The following is a 14,372-nucleotide window of genomic DNA, read 5'->3' on the forward strand; positions in this document are numbered from 1 at the left end:
GTTCCTGACTAGGAAGGAAAGCGTAGGGTCTTTAACTCCTCTGGACGCCTTCCGGCCAGGCTGCATTCTGTCCTCTTAACAGATGCTGTCAGTCTGGCTGAGCATCACTCCATTCACATTGCTGAAAGCCATGAGTGCACCCAATTGGGTGGTCTTCCCTCAGGGTTCTATTGTGAACTATTTCTGCATACTTCAATACAAGTTCCTTATTGCACTCAAATCTGTGAATTATTGCCACTGCACCCCACCTAAATTTTGCCAAATGGAAAAGAAAGAAAAACAACAAGCCATGAAAATGGCCACTCAATAATACCAAATGTGGAATTTTCTTACTGCATCTTATAATTTTGTGTTCTCATAATTTTGTTTAATGCAGGAACCCGGCACATTCCAAGCTTGTGGTCTACATGCAGCCAGAACTTCGTGGTCTTCTACCCCGAGCTGTGGTGGAGTCGGCATTACCAAGCAACATTATCAGCCTCATCACCAGCGCTCGGGAAGGAATTAAAAAATTTTCCCAAGAGGGAAACTGAATTATCTTTAAATGATGGCTCACCACCTCCTGGGAGGACAGTGAAGACACGTCACTGAATTTTAGGCTACTGGGAAGACAAATAAAAATATGAATAGACTCTACGCTATGCTAAGATGGTTGGGCCAACAAAATATTTTATCTACAAAGATTTTACTTATGAAAAAATTCACTTGTAGCCACCAAATTACCAATTTACCCACTGAGTTGGACAGTTCAACTAAATACAATATTTTAGTACTGGAAAGCTATAAAAACACAAATTATGCAGTTCTTTATTCAATTTTTTGTATTTTGTTTATTGTACAAAAATTTAAAAAAATAAAGTGCAAAATGGCCACAACCGTCCCCAATTGTGGTCACACAGGACTGTCAATGGTAAAAACATACACATAACCATTCCCCTAACCCGTCCCTACCAATTATTTTTTAAATGTAAGGAGTGAAGGTACCTGAATCTAAACAGGTATTATCCTCTTGAAGTCCCTGTACAGCAGTGTTCAGACTGGGAAAGTGCAAGGAGCGTGCTGATAGGAGGAGAGAGCAAAGAGTCTGCTGCTTCTAATTGCACTGTCCAGTCACAGGCTGGGGGAGGGACAAGACCTTTAAGTGTTACTAAACTGCAAAAGAGAAAGGTCAGGTCTCCTCCTTTTCCAGGCAGGGCTGGGCTGTGTGCCAGGGGGATGTAAATCTCAGGACTAAATGGACAGAAATACACACCCTTTGAAAATCTATCTGTCAGGCTATGGTACCTCTCACAATGGAATCTTGTCATAAGGGTAATAGGTAGACTGCAATCCTTGTGCACATGTTAGTAGACTGGATGCCATGCTGGCACCAACCAAGAACAAGCAAAGTCCGCCAGGCAATTAGCATTTTCAAATAGAGGTCATCAGTGGTAGCCTAAATATTTCTCTCATGATAGGTTCCCTTTAACCACTTCAATACAGGACACTTTCACCCCCTTCCTGCCCAGGCCAATTTTCAGCTTTTAGCGCTGTTGCATTTTGAATGCCGATTGCGCGGTCATGCAACACTGTACCGAAACCAAATTTATGTCATTTTTTTCCCACAAATAGAGCTTTCTTTTGGTGGTATTTGATCACCGCAAGGTTTTTCCTTTTTTGCTACACAATAAAAAAAACAGACCGAAAAGTTTGAAAAAAAAAAAAAATGTTTTTTGTTTATGTTATAAAATTTTGTAAATAGATACGTTTTTTCCTGCACTGATGAGGCGAACTGACAGGCACTGACGAGGAGGCACTGATGGAGTGGCACTGATGATGAGGCACTAATATGCAGCACTGATGGGCACTGATAGGCGGCACTGATATGCAGCACTGATAGGTAGCAATGATATGTAGCATTGGTGGGCACTGATAGGTGGCACTGATGGACATTGATAGGCACTGATAGGCAGCAATGATGGGTACTGATAGGCGGCACTGATGAGCAATAATGGGCACTGGTGGGCGGCACTGATAGATGGCAATGATGGGCACTGGTAAGTGCCACTGATAGATGGCAATGATGGGCAGCACTGATGAGGAGGGTCCCTGAGCCTTGATTGGCATCCCTTGTGGCCATGGGTGGGCAATCACTGTTGGCTCTAGTGGCATCCCCCAAGGGTCTGCACTGGTAATCAATGCTCTGATTACCAGCACAGACCCCCCCTGTCAGGCACGAACTGAGGAAAGCCGATCAACAGCACTTCCTATTTACTATGTGACCAGCTGTGATTGGACACAGCTGGTTACATGGTAAAGAGCCTACGTCATTAGGCTCTTTATCAGGATAGGAGATGCGGTGTGTCAGAGTGACATCAAATTGGTCTGCATGGCTGTCATCCCAGAAGGAAGCCTCTTTTAAAGATGATGAAAGCCTGCAAACAGTTTGCTGAAGACAAGCAGACTAAGGGCATAGATTACTGGAACCATGTCCTGTGGTCTGATGACACCAAGATACATTTATTTGGTTCAGATGGTGTCAGGCGTGTGTGGCTGCAACCAGGTGAGGAGTACAAAGACAAGTGTGTCCTGTACAGTTAAGCATGGTGGTGGGAGTGTCATGGTCTGGGGCTGCATGAGTGCTGCCGGCACTGGGGAGCTACAGTTCATTGAGGCAACCATGAATGCCAACATGTACTGTGACATACTGAAGCAGAACATGATCCCCTCCCTTCGGAAACTGGGCTGCAGGGCAGTATTCCAACATGATAACGACCCCAAACACACCTCTAAGACGGCCACTGCCCTGCTAAAGAAGCTGAGGGTAAAGGTGAAGGACTGGCCAAGCATGTCTCCAGACCTAAACCCTATTGAGCATCTGTGGGGAATCCTCAAACAGAAGGTGGAGAAGCACAAAGTCTCTAACATCCACCAGCTCTGTGATGTCATCGAGGAGTAGAAGAGGATTCCACTAGAAACCTGTGAAGCTCTGGTGAACTCCATGCCCAGGAGGGTTTAGGCAGTGCTGGAAAATAATGGTGGCCACACAAAATATTGACACTTTAGGCCCTAATTTGGACATTTTCACTTAGGGGTGCCCTCACTTTTGTTGCCAGCGGTTTAGACATTACTGGCTGTGTGTTGAGTTATTTTGAGGGGACAGCAAATTTACACTGTTAGACTCCGTTCACACTATGTCGCATCCGACTTCGGGGGCGACCTGTGAAGTCGCGTGCAGCGCGACTTCGGCGCGACTTGCACGGACTTCATAAAATGAATGTCTATGCAAGTCGTTCCAGGTCTCCCCGAAGTAGTACAGAACCCTTTTTTCTAAGTCGGAGCGACTTGTGTCGCTCCTATTAGAACCGGTCCTGTACTACACTATGGGACGCGATGGTGCGTGACTTGTCAGGCTGACCAAGTCGCCTGACAAGTCGTACCAGTGTGAATGGAGACTTAGGCTCCATGTACACGGGACGTTGTTAAAAGTCCCTTTGAATGCTGGAATTTTTAGGAAGTTTGAAACGTCCGTTCAGTCGCGTTTGTACCCGCGTTTAGCGGGCGTTTAGCAGCGTTTGTGGGCGTTTGCGTTTAGAAGCGTTCCTAGAGGTCAAAAAAATTATTCCCCTTTTAAAATGGAAAAACGCGAACGCTAAACGCGGGTCATCGCGTTCGGACGCGTTCAGACGCGTTTAGACGCGTCCGGACGCGTTTGTGCGTTTGAAACGCCGGGAAACACACGTTCGAACGCAAATAATTGCGTTCTAAAAACAGTCCCTGAACGCAACTGCTGCAAATGACTGTAAACGACCTGGTGTACATGGACAGATAAGATAAAATGTAGATGGGTTCAGGGGCTTCTGAAAAAAACGCCCAACTGCTCCTAAACGGCCATTTCCAGCGTCCCGTGTACATGGAGCCTTATACCAGCTGTACACTCACTACTTTACATTGTAGCAAAGTGTCATTTCTTCAGTGTTGTCACATGAAAAGATATAATAAAATATTTACAAAAATGTGAGGGGTGTACTCACTTTTGTGAGATACTGTATACTGATTTCTTCTTTACAGGGGTAGATAAGTTAGTGTTAGAGTGTGGAGATCTATAGATGCAGGGATTTTAGTGTTAGGGTGGACTTATCTTTTAAAGAGGTTGTACACCGAGATTTTTTTTTTTCATCTTCTTTAAATCCTGAAAGAGAAACCCATAATGAGCTAGTATGCATCGCATACTAGCTCATTATGAAATACTTACCTTAGAACGAGCCCCCGCCGTGCCGTCCGCTTACCTGTATGACGGGCGACATGTATAGTCGCCCGTCTTCCGGGATCGCGGCATCCGGCCATCTGATTGGCCGGAGCCGCGGTGACGTCACTCCCGCGCACGCGCGCGGGAGCCGACGGTCACGGCACGGGGCTCTGAAGGAACGGCACGATCTGCCGTTCCTTCAGAGCGCATGCGCCAGTGACGTCACTGGCTGCATTAAAGGTAAATATCTCCTAAACGGTGCATGTTTAGGAGATATTTACAGTACCTATAGGTAAGCCTTAATATAGGCTTACCTATAGGTACAACTTCCTGAGGAGGGTTTACTTCCTCTTTAAAGATATGTGAATCCAGATGACATCTCTTAGATTGGCCCTCTGATTCCTACTGTATTAAAGTGTATTGTATTTGTACTGTCTACAATCAAGTTGTAAAGCGCTGCGTAAACTGTCGGGGCTATATAAATCCTATATAATAAAATAATAATATTACTACTAATACTACTAATAATAAGCTAGTAAATTCAGGTATATGATCGATGCGCCCTTAGATAATATGGCTGTCCTTGCTTCATGTGCAGTCATATGACCTCTCGGAGAGCAGTTGTGCTTCCAGCTGTAGCTATCGACACCTCCACTTCCTGGCAGCTCTCCTCCAGTATGTTATGTCACCAGCAGAGTCAGTCCCAGTACAAAGTAGAGAAGACGAGATCAGGGTCACAGCCGCTGCTTCTCTGCAGGATCCCAGGCACCAAGGTAAGACTTGGCCAAGACCAGGGCTCAGCACAGAGCCAAGGGTGACATGCCAAGAGTCTGTTCATGGCTGCCATCCCATTCATTCTACAATTATTACTCTGAAGTCTGTGCCAAGGACTCTTTATGGTGGCCAAACATGTATCAATGTCATAGAAAAATAACCAGGTAATATGAATCTATGAATGATCAAAAAGGCAGATATTTATTGTATCATCGATTTCCAGCAAAACAGATCAATTTCATAGAAATGATTCTGATTGGTCTGGATGGAAAATCCGATCACACAGAATATGATTAGTAAGCGTATGTCACATCAACGGATCTTCTCATACGATTCTGCTTATTTGAATGATTGTTCATTTTATTAATTTAAGGGAGGGGGGCAGGTATGATTTTTTTTTTTTTTTTATGCTTGCCATACATGTATAGATTTTTGTTTGAAAATTTTTATTTTATGAATGTTCGTTCGACTTTCTAATCGATAGTGGGGTCAAATCGACATTCGTTTTTCGACCACAGTAATGAGAAGATTTGAAGGAGCAGAGATGGGGATTTTTTCACGAATGACTGAATTTCGAACAGAGATTGTGGTTTTCATTCAGGGAATTACATTATTTATAAAATTGAATTTTAAAGTGGAACTTTAGTCAGAAAATGAAGACCTGATAGGCCGCTTTTGCAGGTAGAGCTGAATGTAAAACATTGAAGTAGAACTATAGGCAAAACTTGTTTTTTTATATTTTGGATAGAGAAAGGGAGGGTTATAACCCCTGTCAGATTTATTTCACCATCTGTGTCCCATTGTGGAGATTTCCCTTCACTTCCTGTCTCATAGCCAAACAGGAAGTGAGAGGAAATCCCTGCAAATTAAGGGAATTCCTTGGGGACCACCAGATCACCAGAACTAGTGTCCCCATTGGAAGATTTCCTCCCTATTACTTTTCTGCGGACCACCCAAAATTTGGGATTTTCTTTTACTCTCACTTTCAATGATAATGGTAAACAGGACAAATAGAGAGGATGAATCTCCCTAACGGGGACACAGACAGCAAAAAAAAAAAAACTGACAGGGGTTCAAATCCCTCTCCACTCTATCCAAAACTAAAAACAAGTTTTGCCTTTAGTTATACTTTAAATCTAAGTGCCTATGTTTATAATCCAGTAATACCATGCCTCACCCTGCTCTGCACATGCTCAGTTTCTCTCTAATCTCGGCACTGTGCCTATAATCAGAGCCACTAGAGGCCGATCAACTGACAGCTTTAAAGTGTTGCTAAACTCAGGAGCCTGCAGTCACTATATCTGATCTCCTACAGTACACAGAACATGGAAATGCAATTATTTTAGTAAATATAAACTGCTAAATACCTTTTCTAATCAGCAGTATATAGCAGTCTTGTGACTTCTATCAGTGTCTGGTTAAAGCTTGTAGGAGGAGTTTTCATTCGCCTCTGACTCTCCTAGGAGGCTACAGGACCCCTGACCCTCTGTCTGGACAGTGCTGATTGGCCCTCTGCTGATCACATGTACTCTCCCAAGAAAAAAAAAAAACTCTTTAGCAATACATACCAAAGTGAGTATGCGCAGTGTCCCCAAGGCTCTGTTCTATCAGCACATGGATTGAGGACAGTGGAAGAAGGGGAGGATCAGAGAAGACAGGATCAAACAGCCTTTTTACACAATGCAGATGATTAATTCCTTAGGTTCCATCATGAGTATAACAAGCATGCTTTACTGCTAATACAGACTGATTTTACTGTTGTGGGTTTAGTAACACTTTAACCACTTGCCGATATATATACAGGCTATATATACGTCACTAGCCTGTGAGGCTCTGGGGAGCGAGCGCGCGCCACCGGAGGCACGCTCCCGCGCGGTCACGGACCCCCCCGCGCCTGTGTCCGCCGGTCTCTGCGATCGTCGCTGCAGAGGGAGAAAGTCAGGCTGCTAGTGTAAACAAGCTGCCTGTCATTCTCCGCTGTGTAGAAACACTGATCATACGGTTCTACTATGTAGGACCGTTGATCACTGTTCCTACAGCTCAAGCCACAGCCAATCACAGTTAGAATCACACCCCTAGGGACACACACAGCCCCTCCCTCTCAAATAAAGTTAACCCCTTCACTACCAGTGTATTTTTACAGTAACAGTGCATATGTATAGCACTGATTACTGTAGAAATGTCACTGGTACCCCCAAAAGTGTCAAAAATGTCAGTCAAGGGTCCGATCTGTCCGCCGCAATGTCGCAGTACCGCAAAAAAAAATCGCAGATCGCCGCCATTACGCGTTAAAAAAAAAACAACAAAAATGACAAAAATCTTTCCCTTTGTTAGTAAACGTGATAACTTTTGCGCAAACCAATCAAAATACGCTTTTTGCAATTTTTTTTTTACCAAACATATGTAGCATAAAACAAATTGGCCTAAAATGTTAAAAAAAAATGTATTTTTACATTTTTTTGGGGGGGGAATTTCATATTAAAAAAAATGTGAAAAATATTGTTATTTTTGCAAAATTGATGCTCTTTTTTTGTTTATAGCGCATGATCAAAAAATCGCACAGGTGATCAAATACCACCAAAAGAAAGCTCTGTTTGTGGGAAAAAAGGACGTCAAATTCGTTTAGGTACGGCGTCGTACGACCGCGCAATTGTCCGTTAAAGTCACGCAGTGCTGAATCGCAAAATAGGGCCTGGTCAGGAAGGGGGTAAAATCTTCCGGGGCTTAAGTGGTTAAAGAGGAAGTAAACTGTTGGATTTTCATTTTCTGACCTGCAAAGTAAAGGCATAATGTGCTGGTATGCATCACATACTAGCACATTAGGAAAAATGTACCTGCAAACGAAGCCCTCCACTGATGCGTTGTCACCGCTGGAGGCCACATCCATTTTTACCCGTCTTCCTTCATGGTCCGCAGACTCCGGCTGTGTTGAGAGGCATGTGTGCAGGAGCTGCCGGTCACGGCACAGGGCTCTGAAAAAACGGCACGGGTGACCGTTCTATCAGAGCGCATGCGCCGATTACATGATTGGCTGCATATACAGTAAATATCTCCTAAACGTGCATATTTACAGGACCTATCAGTAAGCCTTTTTATAGGCTTACGTACAGGTACAATTATTCAATGGGAGTTTACAACCACTTTAAGATTTACTGCTGCTGAAGGGGGAAGAAAGCAACAGGAATGACATAGACTGTGCTGAGGGAACACAGATTAGGGAGGGAGAAAAGAAAAGCAGGAAAGGTGAGAGAACAAACTCTGCTGCCAAGGAGACACCAAACTTATAAGTATACTTATCTAATCTCCCTGATTTTCTCTCCTTTCTCCCACATTGGCAGCCTGTGAACTACAGCACTGTAAAGTATCTGTCAGCCTTTGTCCCTTAAGCCTAGTACACACGGGTTGAATGTTGGCCGACATTGGCCAGTTCAATAGAAACCAGCTGACATTTGGCCTGTGTAGTACAGCAGCTCCAATCTGAGTTGTGGTGTGTACAAGGCTTAAGGCAGGCCATAAATGAGTCAAAAAATGAACGATTATATTGTCATGCGATTTTTCATATGGTTGTGCCATCGTTGATTTGCCAATTGCCCTGCGAAAACCACGCTTATTTTCTCCATTTGCTTTTTTCCTTTCATTTGGCCCAAACGAGTCTGCCATCAATGATTAGAAAGCCATTCGTTCTTAAAGAAATTTAGAATGTGTTAGAGCGCTCATATTCAATGGCCGCATGAAAGTCGTGTGTCCCTGTGAGCACACCAGTTATACAAAAATTGAACAATTGTTCTTTCGACCTACAATTTATTTTTAAATATAACAAACTTGTTGTAACGGAACCGCGACCCACACTGTACTTGTCGTAAACATAGATATCAGATTTTCCAACCGCCCCCATACAAAGCTAGCCGACAACTTAGCTTGTACTGGAACCTTCTCCTTTTATTGAACAGTTTTACACTCAATTTATACACACATCCCCCTCCTGATCAAATTACCCCATCAGGTCAGGGGTTGCCTGATTACATAACCATATGCAGGTGAAATTGTATACAGAAATAGAATTAACCTGAACTAATTATCTAGCCATCTGGACAGAAACAACATGTGAGTTCATTAACCACTTGCCGACTACCACACGACTATTTACGTCGGCAGTCAGCCCCTCACAGGCAGAGCGACGTAGGGCTACGTTGCTAGCCTGTAAGGGTTTTGGGAGCGAGCGCACGCTGCCAGATGCGTGCTCCCGCTCCATCACGAACCCTCCTGCGCGTGTGCCCGGCGGACCCTAAGACCGCCGGGCACTCGCGATCGTCCGTGACAGCGGGAGAAAGGCAGGCGGCTAGTGTAAACAAAGCCACCTGTCAGTCTCCCCTGTGTAAGAATGGTGATCAAACGGTTCTACTATGTAGGACAGTTGATCACTGTTCTTACCCATCAAGCCACAGCCAATCACAGTTAGAAACACGCCCCTAGGACACACTTAACCCCTCCCTCTCCAATACAGTTAACTCCTTCACTGCCAGTGTAATTTTTACAGTAACAGTGCATATGTATAGCACTGATTACTGTAGTAATGTAACTGGTAACACCAAAAGTGTCAAAAATGTCAGTCAATGGTCTGATCTGTCCGCCGCAACGTCGCAGTCCCGCAAAAAAAAAATGCAGATTGCCGCCATTACACGTTAAAAAAGAAAACGCAATAACTTTCGCGCAAACCAATCAAAATACGCTTTTTGCGATTTTTTTTTTTTTACCAAACATATGGTAAAAAAAAAAAATTGGCCTAAAATGTTAAAAAATTTTGATTTTTACATTTTTTTGGAAGAATTTCATATAAAAAAAAAGGTGAAAAATATTGTTATTTTTGCAAAATTTTGTTTATAGCGCATGATCAAAAAAATCGCACAGGTGATCAAATACCACCAAAAGAAAGCTCTGTTTGTGGGATAAAAAGGACGTCAAATTAGTTTAGGTACAGCGTCGCACGACCGCGCAATTGTCCGTTAACCACTTGCCGACCGCCGCACGACTATCTACGGCGGCGGTCAGCCCCTCACAGGCAAAGTGACGTAGGTCTACGTCGCTCGCCTGTGAGGGTTTAGGGAGCGAGCGCGCGCCGCCGGAGGCGCGCTCCCGCTCCCGCGTGGTCACGGACCCCCCCGCGCGTGTGACCGGCGGACCCGATCGCCGCCGGCCACTCTGCGATCGGCGGGGGAGAGGGAGAAAGTCAGGCAGCTTGTGTAAACAAGCTGCCTGTCATTCTCCTCTCTGTATGAGAGCTGATCACATGGATCTACTATGTAGATCCATTGATCACTCTGCATACAGTTGAAGCCACAGCCAATCACAGTTAGAATCACGCCCCTAGGGACACACACAGCCCCTCCCTCTCAAATAAAGTTAACCCCTTCACTACCAGTGTATTTTTACAGTAACAGTGCATATGTATAGCACTGATTACTGTAGAAATGTCACTGGTAACCCCAAAAGTGTCAAAAATGTCAGTCAAGGGTCCGATCTGTCCGCCGCAATGTCGCAGTACCGCAAAAAAAATCGCAGATCGCCGCCATTACGCGTTAAAAAAAAAAAACAACAAAAATGACAAAAATCTTTCCCTTTGTTAGTAAACGCAATAACTTTTGCGCAAACCAATCAAAATACGCTTTTTGCGATTTTTTTTACCAAACATAGGTAGCATAAAACAAATTGGCCGAAAATATTAAAAAATTTTGATTTTTACATTTTTTTTGGGGGGGAATTTCATATAAAAAAAAGGGAAAAATATTGCTATTTTTGCAAAATTGACGCTCTTTTTTTGTTTATAGCGCGTGATCAAAAAATCGCACAGGTGATCAAATACCGCCAAAAGAAAGCTCTGTTTGTGGGAAAAAAAGGACGCCAAATTCGTTTAGGTACAGCGTCGCACGACCGCGCAATTGTCCGTTAAAGTCACGCAGTGCCGAATCGCAAAATAGCCTCTGGTCGTTTAGCAGCCAAATCCTCCGGGGCTTAAGTGGTTAAAGTCATGCAGTGCCGAATCGCAAAATAGGCCCTGGTCAGGAAGGGGGTAAAATCTTCCGGGGCTTAAGTGGTTAACAATTAACAATGTGACAGACAGGCTTAACAGAATACACATCACCTCAATACACAGACAATAGGGAGAGCCTGTCTCTGACATTGAACTTCAATACACGTTATCATTATTGTAAACACAGAACCCATTTGAAGCAATCCAAACCTTTAAGTATCTGCTTTTCACTCCCAGTGACGGTGAGTACCGTCACACATGTTATACTTACCTCCTCTATGTAATGCAGCCTTTTTCAACCAGGGTGCCTAGGCACACTGGGGTGCCTTCAGATGTCGGGTGCCTTGGCAAAATGACTAGAAACTGCCCAGAAAACTGTATACAAGACAGCGGGTGCATCAAGCCTACCTATTCATTACACAAAGCCACAGGTTTTCATTGTGTACCATTACAACCTGCTAGTTGCCAGTGTCCTATCATCATCAGTTGATAAGAAGGACATTGAGCACCTGCACAATACCCTTATTTGCCCTTCTTCCTCTCTCCATCAGCGTTGGGGTCACATTAGCTGAGTGAAGGAGAGAAACTGAGGGAGAAGAGAAACACTGGAATACTAGTCAGTACCAGTGTGCAAAAGTGTTTGCTTTGGAAAATTAAATCACTACTAATGTTGGGTGTCCTACGCATATGGGTGTCCTGCATCATGTAAAATTATTAATTTCATTTTTTATCCACTTAAGCCCCGGAGGATTTGACTGCTCAAAGACCAGGCCCTGATTTGTGATTCGGCACTGCGTGACTGTAACGGACAATTGCGCGGTCGTGCGACATTGTACCCAAATGAAATTGACGTCCTTTTTTTCCCACAAACAGAGCTTTATTTTGGTGGTATTTGATCACCTGTGCGATTTTTACTTTTTGCGCTATAAACAAAAAAAGAGCGACAATTTTGAAAAAAATAACAATATTTTTCATATTTTTTATATGAAATTCTCAAAAAAAAATGTAAAAATCACATTTTTTTAACATTTTAGGCCAATTTGTTTTCTGCCAATTTTTTTTTCATTTTAGGCCAATTTGGTTTCTATTTTTGGTAAAAAAAAATCGCAATAAGCGTATTTTGATTGGTTTGCACAAAAGTTATTGCGTTTACTAACTACGGGAAAGATTTATGTCATTTTTATTGTTTTTTCTTTTTAACTAGTAATGGCGGCGATCTGCTTTTTTTTTTTGTGGGACTGTGACATTGGGGCGGACAGATCGGACCCTTGACTGACATTTTTGACACTTTTGGGGGTACCAGTGACATTACTGCAGTAATCAGTGCTATAAATATGCACTGTTACTGTAAAAATTACACTGGCAGGGAAGGGGTTAACTTTATTGGTGATCAAGGGGTTAAGTGTGTCCCTAGGGGCGTGCTTCTAACTGTTAGGGGGCGTGGCTTGTTAGATCATCACAGAGACATACATAGCAAGATCACATAGCCTCAGTGATAATCTAAGGGAGAATGACAGAGAATGACAGACGGCTGCGTTTACATCAGCCGTCTGCCTTTCTCCCTCTCCTGCGGGAGATCGTGAGTGGCCGGCGGACATCAGAGCCTCCGGTCACACGCGCGGGGATGTCCGTGAACGAGCGGGGCCGGGAGCGCGCCGGCACGCGCTCGCCCCCTAGAGGCTCGTGGGCGAATGACGTACCCCTACGTCACTTTGCCCAGGAGAGGCTGACTGCCGCAGTATATAGTCGTGCAGCAGTCGGGAAGTGGTTAAATTTTAGAATGGGGAGCCTGGGGTGTGGAATTGTAAATGGTGCCTTGACTGAAAAAAAGGTCCAGAAACACTGGTGTAACGGTAATGCACAGAGCAGCCCGGATCCTCCTCTTCTCGGGTCCCTCTTTGGCACTCCTGGCCCCTCCCTCCTGCTGAGTGCCCCCCACGGCAAGCAGCTTGCTATGGGGGCACCCGAGCCGAGCTGCTGCTTTGTGTGTCATTTCAGACATTAAAGCGGAGTTCCACCCTGGATTTTTTTTTTTTTTTTAATACCCCCGGGACAGTTAGGGCTAGTACATTCCACAATGGCTAGCCTCTGATCTGTCCCGGGTTGCACTTACCTGTTAGGACAAATACTTACCTTGCAAACGTCTTGTTCAGCGCTGCCATCTCAGATGTGGGCAGCTTGAAGCCAGCGAGATCCTCTTCTGCGTCCTCTTCCGCCTTCTTTGGTCCCACAATGCTCTGCGCTGGCCCCGACGTCACTTCCGGGTCGTGCGCGTCATCCCTCTACAGCTTCTGGGCATGCCCAGAAGCTGTTTAGAAGGGGATGACGCGCGCGACCCGGAACTGACGTCGGGGCCGGTGCAGGCGCAATGATTCCTGGGAGCTATGACGTTCAGCTCCCGGGAATCATTGCAGAGCCAGGAAGTGACGACGGGCCGCGGCCGAGGAAGGAGGAAGAAGGAAGTAAGGTAAGTATTTTTTCTTCGCTACGAGGTAAGTAAAAAAAAAAAAAATATGCGATTATCCATTTCTTTTTCAGGTGACCCGGAGCGAGAAGATGGAGATAAGTATTAAATTAGGGTGGAACTCCACTTTAAGCCATGGCTCGGCCCCACCCCCTCTCTCTCCTCATTGGCTCACTGACCTTGATTGATAGCAGACGGAGCCAATGGCGCCACGCTGCTGTCTCAGCAAATGAGCAGGTTGAGTTTCCGGACAGTCAAGACTCTCGAGTGATATCGCTGGATTGGGATGGGGCTCAGGTAAGTATTTGGGGGGGGCTACGGGGGACTGCTGCACAAGTGCACATAAAAGGTTTTTTATACTAATGCAAAGAATGTATTAAGATAAAAAAACCTTATGAATTTACAACTCCTTTAACTGAGCCAAGACATACAAGCAAGTCTGGAAATGCACACATTTTGCAGAAAGTGACATACTGACCAAAGGAGAGGTGGGAGGGGGAGAGGTTTCAATAAGGAAGGGACTTGTGACTTTACTCACCGTCACTGGGAGTGAAAGACAGATACTTAATGGAGAATATGGTTTGGATTGCTTCAAATGGGTTCTGTGTTTACTCTTATGATAGTGTGCATTGAACTTCAATGTCAGAGACAGGCTCTCCCTATTGTCTGTGCATTGAGGTGTGATGTGTAGTCTGTTAAGCCTGTCTGTCCCATTGTTAATTGTTAATGAACTCACATATTGTGTCTGTCCAGGTGGCTAGATAATAAGTTCAGATTAATTATATTTCTGTATACAATTTCATTTGCATATGATAATGTAATCAGACAACCCCTGACCTGATGGGGTAATTTGATCAGGAGGGGGATGTCCATGCTGT

The 14,372-nt window shown here is 44.4% G+C and overlaps 1 protein-coding gene across 1 annotated transcript in view; it reads left to right on the forward strand.

The window, feature by feature from the left end:
* STARD6 (StAR related lipid transfer domain containing 6) overlaps positions 1-14,372 on the forward strand; it is a 106,143-nt gene that overhangs the window by 46,491 nt on the left and 45,280 nt on the right. Inside the window, exon 7 of the mRNA XM_082275354.1 lies at positions 377-511. Coding sequence (XP_082131480.1) covers positions 377-511 — 135 coding nt within the window. The remainder of the gene's footprint in view (positions 1-376; positions 512-14,372) is intronic.

Source organism: Pelophylax lessonae, assembly GCF_965119305.1.
Source record: "Pelophylax lessonae genome assembly, chromosome: 1".
In the NCBI taxonomy this organism is placed as follows: Eukaryota; Metazoa; Chordata; class Amphibia; order Anura; family Ranidae; genus Pelophylax; species Pelophylax lessonae.